Here is a 23,291-nt window from a genome sequence, read left to right as displayed (position 1 = left end):
ATAGCAAATTTGATTCATGTAATTAGAAGCTCATATACAGTGATCCCTCGTTAAAACGCCACGGGGTCCAAATAATTGATGAGCGTTATAGATGATCAGTGGTTTAACGAAGGTCGAGTCGTAGGTGGTAGATGACCAACAAAACAGTATACATGCTCTGATACATGATCGTATACACGATCTACGTTGCACATTTCAGAGTTTCAAAAAAGATTAGAATAGATGTTATTTATGACACCTGTGTAAAAAAAGATTTATCGAGTATCAATATGCGCTTTCAAAAAAAAAAAAAAATCACATCATATCCCTTCAAGTGAATAAGCAGGTAGATCTATAACAAACTTGGTCAATAAAAGTATGAAGTTTGGTATAAAACATCACTAGACATGAAGATTTACCATTTAAAATGTATTTCCTGCTCTCAAAGGCTAGATCAGCAGATAATGTTTTCTGAGATGGGGGAAAACATCGTGTCTTTGGAAAACTTGAGTTTGTTGAAAATGTTAGTAAATTTTGGGAGCCATGCTTTATCGTGCGCTATAACCGAGTTAGCGCTATATTGAAGGGCGCAATAACGAGGGAACACTGTACTTTATAGTATCCTCGTGTTATGGGTTTTCAAGCCCCTCAGGAGTATTTCTCATTACGTGCCTAATAACAATTCAAATACACTAAAATTAAGTTTTACCTTTGAGAACATTTATTTCTGTTAACACTTGGATGACCAAATGACCATGTCTTGTTAATTTTATAGTGATAATGTCGATCAGGCACCATCTTGTTACCATCACCTGATTTCAAGCATAGGTTGCTGGGGACCTATTCTAACCCAGAATCCCCATGGTATGATCAGCATAGGTTGCTGGAGACCTATTCTAACCCAGAATCCCCATAGTAGCATAGGTTGCTGGAGACCTATTCTAACCCAGAATCCCCATGGTATGATCAGCATAGGTTGCTGGAGACCTATTCTAACCCAGAATCCCCATAGTAGCATAGGTTGCTGGAGACCTATTCTAACCCAGAATCCCCATAGTAGCATAGGTTGCTGGAGACCTATTCTAACCCAGAATCCCCATGGTATGATCAGCATAGGTTGCTGGGGACCTATTCTAACCCAGAATCCCCATAGTAGCATAGGTTGCTGGAGACCTATTCTAACCCAGAATCCCCATAGTAGCATAGGTTGCTGGGGACCTATTCTAACCCAGAATCCCCATGGTATGATCAGCATAGGTTGCTGGGGACCTATTCTAACCCAGAATCCCCATAGTAGCATAGGTTGCTGGGGACCTATTCTAACCCTGAATCCCCATGGGATTGCTTAACATGTGGCCAACCGGTTTGAAAATGAGAAATGAAAACATCTGTTACCAGGGTACAGAAACAGAAAGAACAAAGTTAATTGTATATCCAAAGTTAAAAAGTATATCCACAATTTGTGCCCAGATCGATTGAATCAATTCACAGATGGCATGCAAGCTTTTCAGAACAAAGGGGTTACAGTCACATTAATGTAAACAAATGGACTGCAAGAGTGTTGTTTCCAAAACACACATATTATCCCTCACATCAAAAATGTTAGTCACTTTCTCAACTTACCCAGTATGCTATTTCATGGTATTTCTTGGTAGCTAAAATATTTGGTCCAACAATACTCTATGTTATTTCTGGGTAGCTAAAGTACTTGGTCCAACAATGCCCTATGTTATTTCCAGATAGCTAAAGTACTTGGTCCGACATCAAACTAAGTTATTTGTGTGAAGCTAAAGTACTTGGTCCGACATCACTCTATGTTCTTACTGGGGACGTATTCTGGATTGGAATATCAAGGAGAGACAAGCATGAGGTACAAGGGACCTATTCTGCCCAGAAATGACAAAGCGTGACAAGCATGGGGTACTGGGGACCTACTCTGCTCCGGAATAACAAGGAGAGACAAACATGGGGAACTGGGGACCTATTCTGCCCCGAAATAACAAGGAGAGACAAGCATGGGGAACTGGGGACCTATTCTGCCCCGAAATAACAAGGAGAGACAAGCATGGGGTACTGGGGACCTATTCTGCCCTGGAATAATGAGGAGAGACAAGCATGGGGAACAGGGGACCTATTATGCCCTGAAATAACAAGGAGAGACAAGCATGGGGATCTGGGGATCTTTTCTGCCCTGAAATAACAAGGAGAGATAAGCATGGGGTATTGGGGACATATTCTGCCCTGAAATAAAAAGGAGAGACAAGCATGGGGTACTGGGGACCTATTCTGCCCCGAAATAACAAGGAGAGACAAGCATGGGGTACTGGGGACCTATTCTGCCCTGAAATAACAAGGAGAGACAAGCATGGGGTATTGGGGACCTATTCTGCCCCGAAATAACAAGGAGAGACAAGTATGGGGTACTGGGGACCTATTCTGCCCCGTAATAACAAGGAGAGACAAGCATTGGGATCGGGGATCTATTCTGCCCCGAAATAACAAGGAGAGACAAACATGGGGTACTGGGGACCTTTTCTGCCCCGAAATAACAAGGAGAGACAAGCATGGGGTACTGGGGACCGATGATGCCCTGAAATAACAAGGAGAGACAAGCATGGGGTATTGGGGACCTATTCTGCCCCGAAATAACAAGGAGAGACAAGCATCGGGTACTGGGGACCTATTCTGCCCCGAAATAACAAGGAGAGACAAGCATGGGGAACAGGGGACCTATTATGCCCTGAAATAACAAGGAGAGACAAGCATGGGGATCTGGGGACCTATTCTGCCCTGAAATAACAAGGAGAGATAAGCATGGGGTACTTGGGACATATTCTGCCCTGAAATAACAAGGAGAGACAAACATTGGGTACTGGGGACCTATTCTGACCTGAAATAACAAGGAGAGACAAGCATGGGGTACTGGGGACCTATTCTGCCCCGAAATAACAAGGAGAGACAAGCATTGGGATCTGGGGATCTATTCTGCCCCGAAATAACAAGGAGAGACAAACATGGGGTACTGGGGACCTATTCTGACCTGAAATAACAAGGAGAGACAAGCATGGGGTACTGGGGACCTATTCTGCCCTGAAATAACAAGGAGAGACAAGCATTGGGATTTGGGGATCTATTCTGCCACGAAATAACAAGGAGAGACAAACATGGGGTACTGGGGACCTATTCTGCCCTGAAATAACAAGGAGAGACAAGCATGGGGAACTGGGGACCTATTCTGCCCCGAAATAACAAGGAGAGACAAGCATCGGGTACTGGGGACCTATTCTGCCCTGAAATAACAAGGAGAGACAAACATGGGGTACTGGGGACCTTTTCTGCCCCGAAATAACAAGGAGAGACAAGCATGGGGTACTGGGGACCGATTATGCCCTGAAATAACAAGGAGAGACAAGCATGGGGTATTGGGGACCTATTCTGCCCCGAAATAACAAGGAGAGACAAGCATCGGGTACTGGGGACCTATTCTGCCCCGAAATAACAAGGAGAGACAAGCATGGGGAACAGGGGACCTATTATGCCCTGAAATAACAAGGAGAGACAAGCATGGGGATCTGGGGACCTATTCTGCCCTGAAATAACAAGGAGAGATAAGCATGGGGTACTTGGGACATATTCTGCCCCGAAATAACAAGGAGAGACAAACATTGGGTACTGGGGACCTATTCTGACCTGAAATAACAAGGAGAGACAAGCATGGGGTACTGGGGAACTATTCTGCCCCGAAATAACAAGGAGAGACAAGCATTGGGATCTGGGGATCTATTCTCCCCCGAAATAACAAGGAGAGACAAACATGGGGTACTGGGGACCTATTCTGACCTGAAATAACAAGGAGAGACAAGCATGGGGTACTGGGGACCTATTCTGCCCTGAAATAACAAGGAGAGACAAGCATTGGGATTTGGGGATCTATTCTGCCCCGAAATAACAAGGAGAGACAAACATGGGGTACTGGGGACCTATTCTGCCCTGAAATAACAAGGAGAGACAAGCATGGGGAACTGGGGACCTATTCTGCCCTGAAATAACAAGGAGAGACAAGCATCGGGTACTGGGGACCTATTCTGCCCTGGAATAACAAGGAGAGACAAACATGGGGAACTGGGGACCTATTCTGCCCTGGAATAACAAGGAGAGACAAGCATGGGGTACTGGGGGCCTATTCTGCCCTGAAATAACAAGGAGAGACAAGCATGGGGTACTGGGGACCTATTCTGCCGTGGAATAACAAGGAGAGACAAGCATTGGGATCTGGGGATCTATTCTGCCCCGAAATAACAAGGAGAGACAAACATGGGGTACTGGGGACCTTTTCTGCCCCGAAATAACAAGGAGAGACAAGCATGGGGTACTGGGGACCGATTATGCCCCGAAATAACAAGGAGAGACAAGCATGGGGTACTGGGGACCTATTCTGCCCCGAAATAACAAGGAGAGACAAGCATGGGGTACTGGGGAACTATTCTGCCCCGAAATAACAAGGAGAGACAAGCATGGGGTACTGGGGACCGATTATGCCCCGAAATAACAAGGAGAGACAAGCATGGGGTACTGGGGACCTATTCTGCCCCGAAATAACAAGGAGAGACAAGCATGGGGTACTGGGGACCTATTCTGCCCCGAAATAACAAGGAGAGACAAGCATGGGGTACTGGGGACCTATTCTGCCCTGAAATAACAAGGAGAGACAAGCATGGGGTACTGGGCACCTATTCTGCCCCGAAATAACAAGGAGAGACAAGCATGGGGTACTGGGGACCTATTCTGCCCCGAAATAACAAGGAGAGACAAGCATGGGGATCTGGGGACCTATTCTGCCCTGGAATAACAAGGAGAGACAAACATGGGGAACTGGGGACCTATTCTGCCCTGGAATAACAAGGAGAGACAAACATGGGGAACTGGGGACCTATTCTGCCCTGGAATAACAAGGAGAGACAAGCATGGGGTACTGGGGACCTATTCTGCCCTGGAATAACGAGGAGAGACAAGCATGGGGTACTGGGGAACTATTCTGCCCCGAAATAACAAGGAGAGACAAGCATGGGGTACTGGGGACCGATTATGCCCTGAAATAACGAGGAGAGACAAGCATGGGGTACTGGGGACCTATTCTTCCCCGAAATAACAAGGAGAGACAAGCATGGGGTACTGGGGAACTATTCTGCCCTGAAATAACAAGGAGAGACAAACATGGGGAACTGGGGACCTATTCTGCCCTGGAATAACAAGGAGAGACAAACATGGGGAACTGGGGACCTATTCTGCCGTGGAATAACAAGGAGAGACAAGCATGGGGTACTGGGGACCTATTCTGCCCTGGAATAACGAGGAGAGACAAACATGGGGAACTGGGGACCTATTCTGCCCTGGAATAACAAGGAGAGACAAGCATGGGGTACTGGGGACCTATTCTGCCCTGGAATAACGAGGAGAGACAAACATGGGGAACTGGGGACCTATTCTGCCCTGGAATAACAAGGAGAGACAAGCATGGGGTACTAGGGACCTATTCTGCCCCGAAATAACAAGGAGAGACAAGCATTGGGTCCTGGGGACCTATTATGCCCTGAAATAACAAGGAGAGACAAGCATGGGGTACTAGGGACCTATTCTGCCCTGGAATAACGAGGAGACAAGCATGGGGAACAGGGGACCTATTATGCCCTGAAATAACAAGGAGAGACAAACATTGGGTACTGGGGACCTATTCTGCCCCGAAATAACAAGGAGAGTCAAGCATGGGGTACTTGGGACCTATTCTGCCCTGAAACAACAAAGAGAGACAAGCATGGGGTACTGGGGACCTATTCTGCCCCGAAATAACAAGGAGAGACAAGCATTGGGTACTGGGGACCTATTATGCCCTGAAATAACAAGGAGAGACAAGCATGGGGTACTAGGGACCTATTCTGCCCCGAAATAACAAGGAGAGACAAGCATAGGGTACTGGGGACCTATTCTGCCCCGAAATAACAAGGAGAGACAAGTAGGAGGTACTGGGGACCTATTCTGCCCCGAAATAACAAGGAGAGACAAGCATGGGGAACTGGGGACCTATTCTGCCCTGGATTAACAAGGAGAGACAAGCATCGGGTACTGGGGACCTATTCTGCCCTGAAATAACAAGGAGAGACAAGCATGGGGAACTGGGGACCTATTCTGACCTGGAATAACAAGGAGAGACAAGCATTGGGTACTGGGGACCTATTCTGCTGTGGAATAACAAGGAGATACAAGCATGGGGTACTGGGGACCTATTCTGCCGTGGAATAACAAGGAGAGACAAGCATGGGGAACTGGGGACCTATTCTGCCCTGGAATAACAAGGAGAGACAAGCATGGGGTACTGGGGACCTATTCTGCCGTGGAATAACAAGGAGAGACAAGCATGGGGAACAGGGGACCTATTCTGCCCTGAAATAACAAGGAGAGACAAGCATGGGGAACTGGGGACCTATTCTGCCCTGGAATAACAAGGAGATACAAGCATGGGGTACTGGGGACCTATTCTGCCCTGGAATAACAAGGAGAGACAAGCATGGGGTACTGGGGACCTATTCTGCCCTGAAATAACAAGAAGAGACAAGCATGGGGTACAGGGGACCTATTCTGTTGGTCAACTCCGTGAACTGCTCCTGCTTCAGAGTAAAACCTTGCTAGTTCAGGCCTTTATATTCTTTGGTCACTACATGTCCTGGATGATTATAGACACAAATAATGTACTCTCTGATGCCTTGTGTTTCATTATCGTGAAACCTGTTTTCAAATGAACTGGCTTGGAACTGAAACAGCAGAGATGAATGAGGCATCTGTGAATACTCAAGGCCACAGAGCTGCCCATGGAGGAGGGAATTACCTTTGTTAAAACAAGCGATATCTACAGAAAAACTACGAGGAACTACACATTATCTGTCCTGAGTGAATAAATGGTGTAGTGAGTGAGTGAGTGAGTATGGTTTTATGCAATATTCCAGCTATATCATGGCAGGGGACACCAGAAATTGGCTTCACACGTTGTCGGGAATTGAACCTGGGTCTTCGGCGTGACGAGTGAACGCTTAAACCACTAGGTTACCCGAACGCCCCGAATAAATGGTATAAGTCCTGAGCCTTTGGCAAGGGACTTATAGCATTCATTCACAAAGGGTAATTTTGATCTTTTAAGAAGGTTATTCTAAATATTACTCATTCATGTTTCAAGAAAGAAAATGAGGAAAAACGTATGAAATGTCAACTCCACAGATAAACGTCACTGAAGGCAGCATTTTGTTCAAATGACATTGCCTATATGCCACATGTTTGTTGTTTGTTTTATGGTATGGGCATCAGTATTCCATGGCGGCCTGTAAATAGCAGTGGTTGATATTATAAACAACATCCAACAGCACACAGTGAATCAAGTCAATAAGGATGCCTCTAAAGACAAGCAAGGGCCTGGGGACCTACTGTAACATGGGCATGGTTCTAAGACCTACTGTAACATGGGCATGGTTCTAAGACCTACTGTAACATGGGCATGGTGCTAGGACCAACTGTAACATGGGCATGGAGATGGGGCCCTACTGTAACATGGGCATGGAGATGGGGACCTACTGTAACATGGGCATGGAGATGGGGACCTACTGTTACATGGTGCTAGGACCTACTGTAACATCAGCATGGTTCTAAGACCTACTGTAACATGGGCATGGAGATGGGACCTACTGTAACATGGGCATGGAGATGGGGCCCTACTGTAACTTGGGCATGGAGATGGGGACCTACTGTTACATGGTGCTAGGACCTACTGTAACATGGGCAGGGAGATGGGGACCTACTGTTACATGGTGCAAGGACCTACTGTAACTTGGGCATGGAGATGGGGACCTACTGTTACATGGTGCAAGGACCTACTGTAACATGGGCATGGAGATGGGGACCTACTGTTACATGGTGCAAGGACCTACTGTAACATGGGCATGGATATGGGGACCTACTGTTACATGGTGCAAGGACCTACTGTAACATGGGCATGGAGGTGGGGACCTACTGTTACATGGTGCAAGGAGCTACTGTAACTTGGGCATGGAGATGGGGACCTACTGTTTCATGGTGCAAGGACCTACTGTAACATGGGCAGGGAGATGGGGACCTACTGTTACATGGTGCAAGGACCTTCTGTAACTTGGGCATGGAGATGGGGACCTACTGTTACATGGTGCAAGGACCTTCTGTAACATGGGCATGGAGATGGGGACCTACTGTTACATAGTGCAAGGAGCTACTGTTACATGGTGCAAGGACCTACTGTAACATGGGCATGGAGATGGGGACCTACTGTTACATAGTTCAAGGAGCTACTGTAACATGGGCATGGAGATGGGGACCTACTGTTACATGGTGCTAGGACCTACTGTAACATGGGCATGGAGATGGGGACCTACTGTTACATGGTGCAAGGACCTACTGTAACATGGGCATGGAGATGGAGACCTACTGTTACATGGTGCAAGGACCTACTGTAACATGGGCATGGAGATGGGGACCTACTGTTACATAGTGCAAGGAGCTACTGTAACATGGGCATGGAGATGGGGACCTACTGTTACATGGTGCAAGGACCTACTGTAACTTGGGCATGGAGATGGAGACCTACTGTTACATGGTGCAAGGACCTACTGTAACATGGGCATGGAGATGGGGACCTACTGTTACATGGTGCAAGGAGCTACTGTAACATGGGCATGGAGATGGGGACCTACTGTTACATGGTGCAAAGACCTACTGTAACATGGGCATGGAGATGGGGACCTACTGTTACATGGTGCTAGGACCTACTGTTACATGGTGCAAGGACCTACTGTAACTTGGGTCTGTCTAAGGTGCTACATGTGACAAGGTTAACAAGTTTGTGTTTGTCAGTTTCAGGAAGACCCTAAATAGAATGATATCAGTTCAAAGTTCTGAACTTTGGTTCAGTGTGCACCTGCTGGTTTAATTAAATCAAAACATTTTTCTTTAATGTTCCAATGATTTGTGACTGATGTTAATATTCATAGGATGCACAATTCAATATCTCAATAGTATTGCTTTCAAAATAAGTTTTATATTCACAAAGTTGTCATGGCATGAGGAAACAAATGAATAATTACATTTACAGTTCTGAACTAAAATCACACACATGACAAAAGACATCTCTTTAAAAGTATGGTATCGAATATCAATTTGTTCATTTGTATAAAACAGGGCACATCTTTTTCAGGAAAATAATACATTTTTAAACAAATGTGACTCAATGCTGCATGCAATTAGAAGGTTAAAATATGCTGTCTGAATAGACATAATAAGATGCCTGGAAATCTTTAGAACTATTTACCATGTCCAAGCGATATGTGTATACTTTGCTAAATACCACTTTTTGTTAATTGCAAAGTGTGACAAATGTTTAAATCTGAATCTATTAATTGTTCAATTTTGCTAAATTTTGTCAGAAAACCTTCACTGTAATATGTTTTCATGTTGATTCTACAAACAGAGCAGTTTTATCATCCATTGTTGGTTGACATCACTGCATGTGTCATCATTCTGTTCCAGAGGTGCTAAGCAACCTGTAGAATAAGAGGGTTATCGATTACCATATTCGCTGTAATGACCACACAGGGTGTTTGAAAATTGGGGTGATTTTTAAAACCATAAACAGCAAGTTCAATTTTGGTGTCTGAGATTGAGCAATAGTGAATGAACTTAGTTCAAATGTTGATAAAACTAAACCTGTTTTGATAATAGTCAATGGGCAATTATATACCCTTCCTAAGCTGATATTCTTTTTAAACAAATTTATATATAAAAATAAAATACAGACTCATGTCCGGTCTTAGGATTGGTCTAGAAGTTGGTCAGGGAGACTTCATGGAACAGGACACTAAATACGATAGTACCAACTTAAGTTGATAAAGATGTTTTCACTTTTCCAGGTGTCATTGAGAATCTAAAGCCAGGGAATTTTATATTTGAGCCCTCCATCCATGAAGTCCTTCAATCAAACCCCTGCAATCTGAGGACAGATAATGTTCATATCCTCACTGCTTATTGACACAGTATATTCTCGTCCAAATCACACTGTAAATTAACTGATAATTTCCACACTAAAATAAGTAATTTTCCACAGTTTTATTTTCAAAAGTAAATAATAAGACATACATTTTACTGAAATTTGAAACCATAAATTATCTGAAAATCACCTTATGACCAGAGAATGGTGGAGATATGGGAATAAAAAAATCAGTAATTAATAAACTCGATAACTCAATCCAAAGGATTGTTCATCCTGATAATGAGTATTAAATTATAATGATGGTGTGCTGCAGATATGAGTGTACAGAAATAATAGTTCGAGCAATATTCAGTTCACTCTCCTACAGAGGAGAAAAATGAGTATGCCAACTTCAAAACAGAACACAAAAATGCTTAGGTTCTTTCACATTTGTTATTCCATTGTAAAGATCATAAATTTGTTTGTATTCATGTCCTATTACTGACACTAATAATGAAAATGGGGCTGGATCCCTGATGAATACTGAATAAAGTCTGCCTGTCTGTCTGTCTGTCTGTCTGTCTGTCTGACACAGACCTTCATCTCCTGCTTAAGGCTTTCAGTGTGACAGGTAGGATGAATGATGAATGAGAAATTAAGTGAAAAAAGTATATATGTAAATGTAATGTAAATGATGCACAAATTATAAAAAAATAATGTCCAAATGAAAGCATGAATGAGATTGAAATTGGGATAAACAGTTGTCAGTTGGAACATAGCTTACAAATAGAGGTGTTGCATTTACATATGCAGGCTAAAGGTAATATATATAAATAAAGATGAAGAAATACAAAAGGGATGAAAAAGGCAGGGAGGAATACTGCCAACAAACTCATGTCACGTATGTCCACAGCAACTATAACAAGTAAAGCTTTGTCAACAGTCTCAATGTAATAAACACCATATATAACAAGTCACTTACAATAGAGGCTTGTAAAACGATCAAACAAAAATATCAACTATCTCATATAGCCTAAATCTGCAGTAGTTCCACACAAATAGTACCAAGTAAAGCCTTGTCAACATTCTCAACGTAATAAACACCATATATGACAAGTCACTTAAAAAGAGACTTGTAAACAACAAAAGTTTGTTAAAACTAAGTCCGCAGTAGTCCACACCAAAATACCCAGTATCCAAGTAAACAGGTTCAGTGTAATAAAAGAAAAAAGTAACCAAATACAATGACTTGTAAAATGATCAAACGAAACTGCCAACAAACTCACTCATGTTTAAGGCTGTGTCTGCAGGTAGATCCCAAAGAACAATACTGAGTATCTCACGCTTGTGTATCAGTCAGATTGTATATCCCTCCCACTGGCATTCAATCTTGCTCTAACATTCTTAATCCCAGCTAAAACATGTGTCGCTCTGCCTCGGCCAGATCAGGCCCAGTAGGCAGGGCAATAAAACAGCTGACCTTCTTGCTACTTTGTAACAACAAATCTTCCACCTCCAACCACTTCCTGACCAGGGCTACCATGTGTATTATATTAAGTGAGCTGGCTTCATTATAATGTCCAGGTTTGTTATAATAGCGTAATGAGATTCCTACGACTCACATACAATTTCCTGGTGAATGGTTACCATGTCTAATGTAATAAGCTCTCCCTTTATCATAGCCAGGCTTCAAAACACATGCAGATTTAGCTACATAGCCTAAGTTGTGTGGCTAAACATTATGAAACAAAAAACATGAAACTATCACTTATGTGATTTAATTAATTGTAAAGAAATTTCTTACAATTTAGTTTAAAAATGTGATTTAAATAAAAAAAGATTTTTTTCATAAATAACTAGTTCTGGAACCTGATTTTGGCAATATGGATTATGTAATTTATTTGAGTTTTAATAGTGAGTGAGTATGGTTTTATGCCGTTTTTAGCAATATTCCAGCACTATCACGTCGGGGGACACCAGAAATGGGCTTCACACATTGCACCCATGTCGGGAATCAAACCCTGGTCTTCGGCGTGACGAGCAAATGCTTTAACCACTAGGCTACCCTACCGCCCTCTACTAACATAGTATTTATCAGAAATAAAGCTTTTAGATGAGCTGTACATGAAGTTCTTTGAATGGTAATGCCGATGGCCCAGATAAAATAGTGATGGCAATCTTAAATGAGAATGTGTTTATAGTCAATAACATGTCTCCCCCTCCTTTTTTGATACATTAGTTAAAGTTGTAGTCTAAATGTGTTTGCAAATCCAAAAAACAATACACATAAAAGCAAATTATACACTGGAAAGATAATGGTTTCAAGCAGAAATATTAATTAGCTGTAGAGATGTAGAAACTAGTGTTACTTGTTGGTCTAAATTGGTTCCATGGAAACACAAGAAAATATAAAAGATTCTTTGTTTAAAAAGATGAAAAGGCAATATTTGAGCATGTAGTCATTGCACATGTATAACTTTATGTAAAATTAATCATTAGTTTGAGAGTTATGGATCAGAAACAAAGCCTTGAGTCATTTGAGACCAAATGGTTTCCATGGAAATATTACAAAATAAAATTTAGTTTAGTTCAGCAGAAGAGCAATACATATGCTAAGTTTCATTGAAAACATAATGAACGGATTTCAAGTTATGGCCCAGTAACAAACCCTACCCTTTTTTAAGACAAAGTCGAAATTGTTTCCATGGAAATGTAAAAAAAATAAAATTACAAAATAATTAAATAGCAAAAGCACCAGTTCAGCTGATGAGTAATGCATATGCCAAGTTTTGTTGAAATACATTGAACGGTTTTCAAGTTATGGCCCTATGTCGGATGCCAACACCCAACAGTGAAGAGATATAACTAAATCCTCAGCAGCTGTACTGAGAATTTTTTTTTTTTTAACATCAATACATTGTGACAATGTTTATCATATGAAGCCAGTGATCAATGTCCTCTTGTACAAATACAAGATAAACACATTGATGAAAGTATGAACACTCTCAATGAAAAGTATGATTCACAAAAATTATTTGAGAATTCAGAAATTAAAAATGGGGTTATTAATCTCAATCAAGGGAGAAAACTTTTTAAATTACAACAGCTTATATAGAGCTCATGGTGAAATGTGAGGAGAAGTGAAACAGTGTTTGACTGTATGTGTGTAGCTGCTTGTACAACTAGTTATAGTAACAGCCCACGGCAATACCAGCCTGCAGTTAGGCAACCCACTCAGAAACATTAACTGACCAAAAGTCAGACATCTTTTTATGTCTTTGGTATAATGCAACCCAGGTATCAGACCTTCCTCTCTCCTGGGCAGATGTTCTGTCCACTATACCAAGGTTGTTGACATTAAATGAGTTCAAGGATGCACCAAAAGTCTTCTTCCAGTTGTCACACTTATATTCCAAATGACACAATAAACCGACACAATAAACCATCTTTATGAGTGCCCTGTGGCACACTTTAAAAAAACATAACATTTCTATCCCTGCTGTGTATAATATTGTAGCAGCCTGGTTCTGTTGAACACGGGAGTCATGCCACAGTGTATCACCCATGACAGATTTACTATAGTCACATGAAAAGAGTGAGTGAGTGAGTGAGTGAGTGAGTGAGTGAGTGAGTGAGTGAGTGAGTTGGGTTTAACGCAGCTTTTAACAGTATTCCAGTTATATCGCGGCGTGTCAGCTTAATGTGGGAGGAAAGCCCAAAGTAATGCAGGTCTCAGACGTTTACCACTTCGGTGAAACCCACGAGCACGGGTAGCATGGTGCTGACAAACCTAGAAACATAATCGGGGCGAACCGGGATTCGAACCCACAATCATAGGTTTCCTGCATGCCCAAGGGACGCAACTGTGCACAGCTGGCCACCCGTGCCCCCCACATGAAAAGAATTGGTTGTTCTTTTACTTCTTTAAGTAGTATACATTAGCTGTCTGCATGCAGGTAAGATGAATATTACTGATAATTGATGAGGCCAGCCAATATCTAAACTCAGTCCAGTCTAAATGATGAAGGCTTTTCATTTTACAAGATACATACCATCTACTACAAACTTCTTTTCTACCTTTCTTTATCATACTACTCAACTTTTGGTTGGTTGGTTGGTTGTTTTACGCCGCACTCAGTAATATTCCAGCTATATGACGGCGATCTGTGAATAATCGAGTCTGGACCAGACAATCCAGTTATTGATATAATGAGCATTGATCCACGCAATTGGGATACGATGACATGCTGAATTTTTGACAGGGATAATCTGATATGTCATTCTATTTAAACATACACTTGACATATTATGAGAATCAGTTTTGTGTGTCATGGAAACATTAAAAAAATATTTCTATGGAAAGTGGAGTAGTATATCTGATTGGGTATCCACCTGCTCTACTGTTTGAAAAAGTGGGAAATATATCAAGAAATTAAGAGATGTGTTTTACTCATCTATTATTCCACGGTCTACAAGAAAATGGATGGCTTAAAAAACTCCGAAAAGTATTCCGAAATATTTTGTGGACCAATAGTTCCTTTTTTTATCTTTCTTGATATTTATTGAATTGCAAAATATTAAAAATAGGAATAGGGGAAAGGAAGGGTAAGGAATACAGTTTTGTCTGTGTGCAAACTTTGCCCAGTAAATAGACCATAGCAGTTAATTTGTTAAGTGCTGATTTAGTTCCAAGTTTGGTTTCAACAATTTCTTTCAAAACCCTATATGTCATGTGCAGACATTGTTGATGATAAGTTTCAGGCTTATTTAGAACTATGTGTATGTTTCTCAATCAAAAATTAAAACATCCACCAACTTTAAATTTCATCAGTGTGTAAGTATGGTTTTATGCCACTTTACAATGTTCCATCAATAGCATGGCGAGGGATGCCAGACATGGGCTGCACACATTGTACTCAAGTGGGGAATCAAACCCGGGCCTTTGGCTTGACAAGCAAATGCTTTAACCACAAGGCGACCCCACTGTGACCTAATATGCATTCATTTTGAATTGTGTATTTACTATTTTTAATCCTGGGAAATTAAAACTAAGAAATAAACTTTTGAGACATTCCCTGTTTCTTATTTGTCACATCAACACAAAGGGAAGAGGTTAAGCTAATGTTAATGCACTATGGTAAACTTCCTTGTTAAAGAAAAGAAAATCATTTGGGTCATTAAAGGTTGCATCTCAGCTTCCTGGAATTTTTCATTAGATTATCACATCATGCTTTCCTCAAAACTGTTCATTAATAATGTTATTGGCACTTTGCAAAATAGTGAGTGAGTGGGTTTGGTTTTACGCCGCTTTTAGTAATATTCCAGCAATATCACGGCAGGGGACACCAGAAATGGGCTTCACACATTGTACCCAAAATCGGAAATCGAACCCGGGTCTTCGGCTTGACGAGCGAAATCGAACCCGGGTCTATGGCGTGATGAGCGAACGCTTTAACAACCAGGCTACCCGACTGCCCCCTTTGCAAAATATTAATCTGAAGCTAAGCCATTATAAAGAATATACATTAACCAGCCTGTTCATCATCAAAATAGCAGAAATAAATTATAAAAACCAACAAATATGTTTTGGTTATTACTTGTTTACTTTTTTGCAGACATCTCAACAATAATAATGTTTGATATGTTATTGTGTCTCCTATTTGTGCGCCAGGTACAACTTGTGGACAGGAGAACAGATTTACATTCACCTTCATGCTGGCATATTGACAAACATAATCTGTGATACAAGTCAACAGAATTGGCCTGGCCTGATTATCATCATTGTCGGTCCCACAAAAAAGGTTTATTCTGATAAACAACAAGATTGCATAATATCTGGCCTTAGAATCATCTCCTTTGTGTCCTTGTTGAAATTTTCAACATTTTAACAGATCTTGACGAAACACAGACACACCATTGAAACATGCTGGACATGTAATTGAAATTAATTAGATGAAATTCAATAAAAAAGCAAACTACTTCAAGAACAGCTACGGTATCATGCAGACTGGTTTAGAAAAGCAATTGCAGAAATATCTTAATGAGCGTGGAAAGAGCCCATTGCAATGATAACAGTGGTTGCTAGTCAGAAAGCTCTCCATCAGGCGCCAATTATGGTGTAAACTAACACTCCGACACAGCTAGAACAACAGATGAAGGTGATAAACTCCTGTACTTGTTTGTATTACACTGTTGATGAACTCACAGTGCTTATATACTTACACTAATGTGGTAGCTTACAACTTCCACGGCGTGCAGCCATCATGTTTTGTAGAATGTAGCCACTTCCTCATCTAGTCGAAGGTCACGCCGCACTTACTTATATTGACATATATAGAAATAACTTTGTGCCTATTGAACAATAAATGTGTCTACTTGGCTTTAATTGAAACTGTCGAGTAGTATTTCCAGATATGATTACTGATAATTTTTTTAATTTAGAGTGTGAATATATTTAGACATATTTGAAAAGTTTGTCATGTGGCTGTAATGTACCTATGATGCGGTCATGGTTGTTGATTATATATTTTTACATACGGGAGGAAGAGCCAGGGACATTTGTTACAATAACTTTTGTATTACTGCTTCAAGACATGCATTTGGAGCCAACTACACACTTTTTTATATCCAGTGAACAATTATGTTATATGTGTGAACCTGAATGAGGAAAAAAAAAAGCCCCCCCCCCCCCCCCCCCAATCCCAATTCTAAACCTGTTAATATTTCAAATTCATATCTGTTAAAAAACAATAACAAAAATGACACATTTAAACACACACATCAAAATCCCAATTTGAAATCTGTTAATTGATAATATTTAACATCTGTTAAAAACTTTGACAAAAACACACATATCAAAATCCCAATTTGAAACCTGTTAATTGATAATATTTAACATCTGTTAAAAACTACCGTATTTTCTTGAGTATAGTGCGCACTTTTTTTCGAAAAAACACAGCTGTGTAGAAGGGGGTGCCCATTATACACGAATTATGAGTTTGGATGTTTTTTTCCCCCATGGAAAGAAATTACCGTGAGCACGAAACACCGGAAATACCATGTCAACAAATCCATACTGAAGTACGCAAAATAATCATGTAATTACACTGTCTGGCTATAAAAAGTGTTCTTTGTATATCTGGACTTATGTTTGTAACTCATTTCATTAATTTTATTCAAAATTCCTTATAATATTGTTTTTATTAATTTTGGCGAAATCGTGTGTGAAGCGATCGGAAGATCGCACAACTCACCGTTATTAACAGCAACCACGGTCAGAATACCGCTATTGACGCCTTGAAACGAACTTTATTTGACAGAGAATGGATACATATATCATAAATGACATACTTTGACTCGTTAAAAGTCATATTTGTTTTTGTTTGACGATTCTATGTCAACATGAAATTCTCGCGATCACGTGCGCGTGAGCCTTGATGTTGACTGGTCAGACTGGTTCCATGTAAAAAATAATACCCGGCAATAGCGATAAGCTGCTTCGCTTAGGGTTATTATTATTTTAAATATGTTTAGTAAAGGCTGCATATAATTAAGAAAATAATGGAATATATTATTCCTGATAACAAAAATAGTTTCAGATACAATTGTTGCCGATCCTTGCATTAAAAATCCTATAAAGTTATATCATTGGGAGTGTCTTGACCGAATCACCGGTCGATTCCAAGAAAACGTGTGTACAGCTGATTGCTGTTTCCAGCTTAGTTTACGAGAAAATACACAAGGTAATCTTAATCCCTAGATATAAAACAATGCCTAGCAGAACAATAAATACTATTTCAACGGTAAATAAACATGTCTGGTGATTTTTTATCTCAAATTTCGAATTTGTACTGACGAAGTTTCTCAGCACCCGTTCGATTGCCGGACTTCGCTGAAAGGGTACGGTGTAAATTTTTTCTGCGCATAATATTCAATTTTTTTTTTCTCCAAAATATTGAACCCGCTAGAGGGGGGTGCGCATTATACATGGGTGCGCACTATACTCAAGAAAATACGGTATGACAAAAACACACACATCAAAATCCCAATTTGAAACCTGTTAATTGATAATATTTAACATCTGTTAAAAACTATGACAAAAACACACACATCAAAATCCCAATTTGAAACCTGTTAATTTTTCATATCCATATCCCTTAAAAACGACAAAAGAAACAAAGAAACACTCCACAAATCCCAATTGAAAACCTGCTAATTTTTTATACTCACATCTAGAATAAATGACAAAAAAACACCAAAGAACATCCCCACAAATCCCAAATTTGAAACCTGTTGTTATTGTAAGCAAACATATTCCGTTTCAAATTAAATTTACATGTTTCCAATCTACCTTCAAAACCCTAAAAATAAAACACAGTAAGTTCATCTTCAAATTCTTTTCCTTCCTTGGATAATTTTCAAAAATATCCGTTAAAAACAAAATTAAACGGATCTGGCCTTTATATAGATTTCAGCTGGTTGAACATCTAAGATAAAACTTTCATGATAATAAAAAGAAATTTTAAATTAATAATAGATATGTGATAATGGACATATAATCCAAAGATTGAGTATAGGAACATTTCTTTATGCCTTGCAAAATCATATAAGAATAGTCTGTGGATTAACACTTAAATATAAAAAAAACAAAAATTAAAAAAACAAAAACATGGAGAATCTAGGAATGGCTCATCAAACATTTTTTGCACAGGCAGACAGACATATGTACTACATGGCATGACAGATTGACTATAGTGATATGAAAGAATCAGTTGTTTTTTAAACTTCTTTTGGGTAGTTTATATGATTGAATGCAATACAGACATCTTCCTGAGGCAAGGGGATTAACTGACTATAAAAGTCCAGATTCCACCCTTGCCGAACTTGGCTGGAATTCTGGAGTTCCATTTTGGCTGGACTAACAAGTCTATGCAAGGTCCAATCAAAATCACGTAACGATCAAGGCATCCAGTTCATAAACATGGATTCAAAACTCAGATTTCGGTTGACTGTAGGATTTGCAAAGCATGTGTACCACCAACATCCTTTCATGTTTTTAATCAAGGTGCTCCAGTGATTTGATGCACTTTGCTGCGTAAGACCAATTTTATTACAATATAAATAATATAATATTTAAGTCAATCAGGGAATGTAATGGATAATTGAATCATCTATTTCTCTGCCATTGATGTCATGTTGCACATTAGGACACTGACCAGACTTGACACAAACAGGTAATAGCTTCATTCCATGTATGATGTCATTCTTTATTAACATCTTCATAAAATTCTTCTCTGGTTTGCTGGAGCCATGTTCTTGCTACTATGAAGACATTTGCTTACACTGTACAGATGCACGTTTGATTGTAGTGAAAGTTGTTTTTCTCCATTTTGAACAGAAGTCGAATTACATGTCAGCCTGATCTGGGTGGAAAGCTTGAGTAGGTTGCAGGTTCAGACACTTATCACTTTGGTGAACCCACAAGCACGGGTCTGGGGCTGACAAATCTAGCAACATAATCAAGGCAAACCAGGGTTCAAACCCACAATCATAGGAACAATAGTTATCATTGTAAATAATTCTAAGAAAACTACATCTATTACATCATTGCTAAATTCCTATATTTTGGCTGCAATCACATCAAAACTAATCTTCACACTTTTCAACAGAAGTCCTCTTCACTATCAACTAGTTGTCATGTCCCAGAGTGGCAGCTTAATCACTTATCAGCCAATAGTCTTCCTTCCTTCTTTGGAAAACAAAGGCGTGGGGGAAGGAACTGACATCTGCAGTCTTAAAACGTAGGAACACCATTTGATCATCACAGATTGACCCAAAGTGATGCCATGGTAGATTAATGTCCAGAAGTTATTTTCAGATAAGGAAGTAATATTAAGATATGAAGTGACATCACAAATGGAAATGATGTCATAGACCAGAATTAACATTATAGACCCGAGATAACTGGAAGTGATGTTATAAAACGAAAGTGACATAATAACCATTTGGAAGTAGTGAGTGAGTGAGTGAGTATGGTTTTACGCCGCTTTTAGCAATATTCCAGCAATATCACGGCAGGGGACACCAGAAATGGGCTTCACGCATTGTACCCATGTCGGGAATCGAACCCGGGTCTTTGGCGTGGCAAGCGAACGCTTTAACCACTAGGCTACCCAACCGCCCCCATTTGGAAGTAACTATGTGACCAGAAGTAACATCAGAAACCGAATATGATGTCAGGCAATGATGTCCTGTTGAAACGAAAACCAGAATTGACGTCAAAACCGGAAGTATGATAGACTGGAGGTGACGTCACAGAAACGGAAATGATGATCTGTGAGATGGTTTTTGAACATCTGTGACATCATTTACATGCCTAATAACAATTATAACGGTAGTTCCAGTGAAGGTACCACATATTTGTTTGTTGTCATTGAGTTTTCAAGTCCTCTTGAGGTGATTCAATAGTTTGTTAAACCCTTAGGATTGGAAACAACTTTTAAGGGATTGAATCACACAAATTAAAAACAAATTCTACAGTCAACTACACTGGTCGTCCACTTGAGGCAGAGCTGGCCTAGCCCTCTGATACGTTCTGGCAGTGATATAATAAAGGTAGAGTATTCACAAGAATTATAGGAACAATGGTTATCATTGTTAATAATTCTAAGAATACTGCCTCTATTACATCAGAAGTACTCCCACCCTCCTCCCTCACCTCATCTGTTTCTGGGTGAAAAATCTGAAGATTAGTTTTGGTGTGATTGCAGCCAAAATACAGGAATTTGGCAGTGATGTAATAGAGGTAAAATATTTGCAAGAATTATAGGTTTCTGGCATGCCCAAGGAATGCAACTCTGCAGCAAACTGTGGCACTTTGGAAGACTGGGCCACTCGTGCCCCAACTTCCCACATGAATGACCACCATCAACACATAATTTCAAACTTTTCAAGTCATATTTACCCTGAAGGATATATTGCTTCAATATATGTATGATAATTGTATTGTGAGTACCAAGAATCATATCTTGCCACAACTGTAGCAGATGACATAAAAATGGCTGCTTGTGAATGATGTCATCCCTTTTGGGACAGCTTATTCCCTTCTGGAATGTAAGCACAAGCATGAAAGAAATATAAAGTGTGATAACTTAATTAGGCAAGAATCACACAAAGACAAACAGTTCTACAGTAAAAAAGAATACACAAATATTCAACAAATGATATGTCAATGATATACTGCATTGACTTTATGTCCACATACGATAACAACTGTTTCCTTGATTGCACATATAATAAAAGTTATTCTTAAAAACAACATTAACAATAACAAAAACAAGGAGCCTTAAAACTTAGAAAAGTAAATCGATGTGAAAATCAAAATAAATAAATGACCCTACCAAATAGAACTCAATATTTTCCTTAAATTTTCTTTACGATTAAACTGATCAGGCACATGTCTTTGGCATCATAGGATATGTGTAGCAGAAGGTGTAACTTATACTTTTTTAATACCGTTTATTTTAATTTTATGAGACTGTCTCTTCCCCAAGTTTTTTTAACATAGTGAATACTGTAGAAATATATATAGTGAATGTTTGTCTTCATTTGTTGACATCACTGACACTGAAGAAAAGACTGCCCGACAGCCTCTCTGAAAACAGTACATGTGACATCATCACTTTATGTCTATACATACAATAACTAGAGATAGGGCAGTGGATATGTACGAAAACAGACAATGTCAGAATTTTTTATTTTAGAAAACAAAGTTGATAAGAATAAATGTGTATCTTAAATGTCGAACCAGTCATATGCATAAATACTTCCGTCATTGATGCGCACCAAACAAGCCAGTTTCCCCTGAAGGAATGATTTGAAAAAAAACATCAAATCATAACTGCAGGTACATGCAAACTCTGTACACAAAATGCTTGCTGTATGTTATTATTGATGAGTGATTGGTCTGAACAAAACAACGACAAGCAATGAGCACTGATGACATGATCGGTCTGTCCACAAGTCATGTAATGCCATGTACTGGCCAGAACTGAAAACAAATACCATTTCATGTTGATAAACTGATAGACTAACATTTAGTCCCTGAAATACAGTAATGTATAAGGTTAAATAAAAATATTAATAAGGGAGGCTTAAGGAACACTCAAGTTTCTTACCAGTAACTTCAGAGTAACAGCTAAGAATGGGTTGAGTGTAGGTTGCTAGAGCTGAGAATAGGATGAGAATGGAATATGGTGATTGTTTGATTACAAACAGGAATAAAAAAATATGATTAAATATAAATCCTCGAAGATCTGGGTTTGAATTGGTTTTCAGTAACCTATACTAAAATGTTGTAATGTGACATAGGGACTCCTTAAATTACATTAATCAAAGTTCATGATGTCAACCACTGGATCATCTGGTCCAGACTTGATCATTTATAGACATGTCATATTGCTGGAGTGAGTGAGTGAGTATGGTTTTACGCCGCTTTTAGCAATATTCCAGCAATATCACGGCGGGGGACACCATAAATGGGCTTCACACATTTTACCAATGTCGGGAATCGAACCCAGGTCTTCGGCGTGACGAGCGAACGCTTTAACCACTAGGCTACCCGACCGCCCCTCATATTGCTGGAATATTGCTGAGTGTGACATTCATCAACAAGCAAACAAACAAACTAGATATATGCCCTGGGGTCTGTAAGAGAGACTAGTAAACTGATTAAAGATCTGTGAATGTCTATCATTACCATTCTAAAATAAACACTGACTAATTGACTCAATCCCCTCAGTTGACTTTAGCTCATGACTAAAATATCAGAGATGTTACTTTTTTGGGCACATTTTGCAAATAATTTACTTTCACCTCTTAATAGTTTCAGACAAAATTGAAAACAGCCACATAGTTATGTTAAAAGGTCTACATTTCTGAAAGATCTCTTCAATTTCTTTTCAGCTTAACAGATCCTTCTACTTATGTATGACTGAGAAAGCCTTCTACCTAATGGCCTCAACGTTCTGCTCGGAAGAGCAGCGGAATTACACAACCCAAAATAACCTTCAAAGTAATAAAACTGCATATCCTACTTAATGCTTTTTGACATCACAATCTTGGCAATAATGTGTGCTAATTTACAAACTTTTTCCATTGTTTTGTAAGCATCCCCTGGGGTCCATTACATGTTGTTTCTCTGCTCAGGCTGCTCAGGCTGTGCCAGGGTTGGTGATTACCCAAAAAACATTAACATAACTAAATGGACAGAGAACTG

At 39.9% G+C, this 23,291-nt stretch overlaps 1 protein-coding gene across 4 annotated transcripts in view; it reads right to left on the bottom strand.

Annotated features, from left to right (window-relative positions):
- The window catches only part of LOC124141045 (LIM domain only protein 3-like), a 177,802-nt gene that overhangs the window by 120,616 nt on the left and 33,895 nt on the right, over nt 1-23,291 (bottom strand). Inside the window, exon 1 of one of the 4 annotated variants that reach the window (XM_046508920.2) lies at nt 16,238-16,255. The exons of 2 other annotated variants lie outside the window; for them this stretch is intronic. Coding sequence is in view for 1 of the 2 variants with exons in the window: in XM_046508914.2 (XP_046364870.1) it covers nt 11,302-11,305 (4 nt within the window). In the remaining variant the exon portion in view is untranslated. Of the gene's footprint in view, nt 1-11,301; nt 11,528-16,237; nt 16,256-23,291 lie in introns of those variants that run through there. One more of the 4 variants, XM_046508914.2, reaches the window with a different exon arrangement.

The sequence above is a fragment of the Haliotis rufescens genome, unplaced genomic scaffold (assembly GCF_023055435.1).
Source record: "Haliotis rufescens isolate VD_foot unplaced genomic scaffold, xgHalRufe1.0.p SCAF_6, whole genome shotgun sequence".
Classification (NCBI taxonomy): Eukaryota; Metazoa; Mollusca; class Gastropoda; order Lepetellida; family Haliotidae; genus Haliotis; species Haliotis rufescens.
The sequence above is the reverse complement of the archived record's forward strand: the minus strand, read 5'-3'. Positions and strand labels throughout refer to the sequence as shown.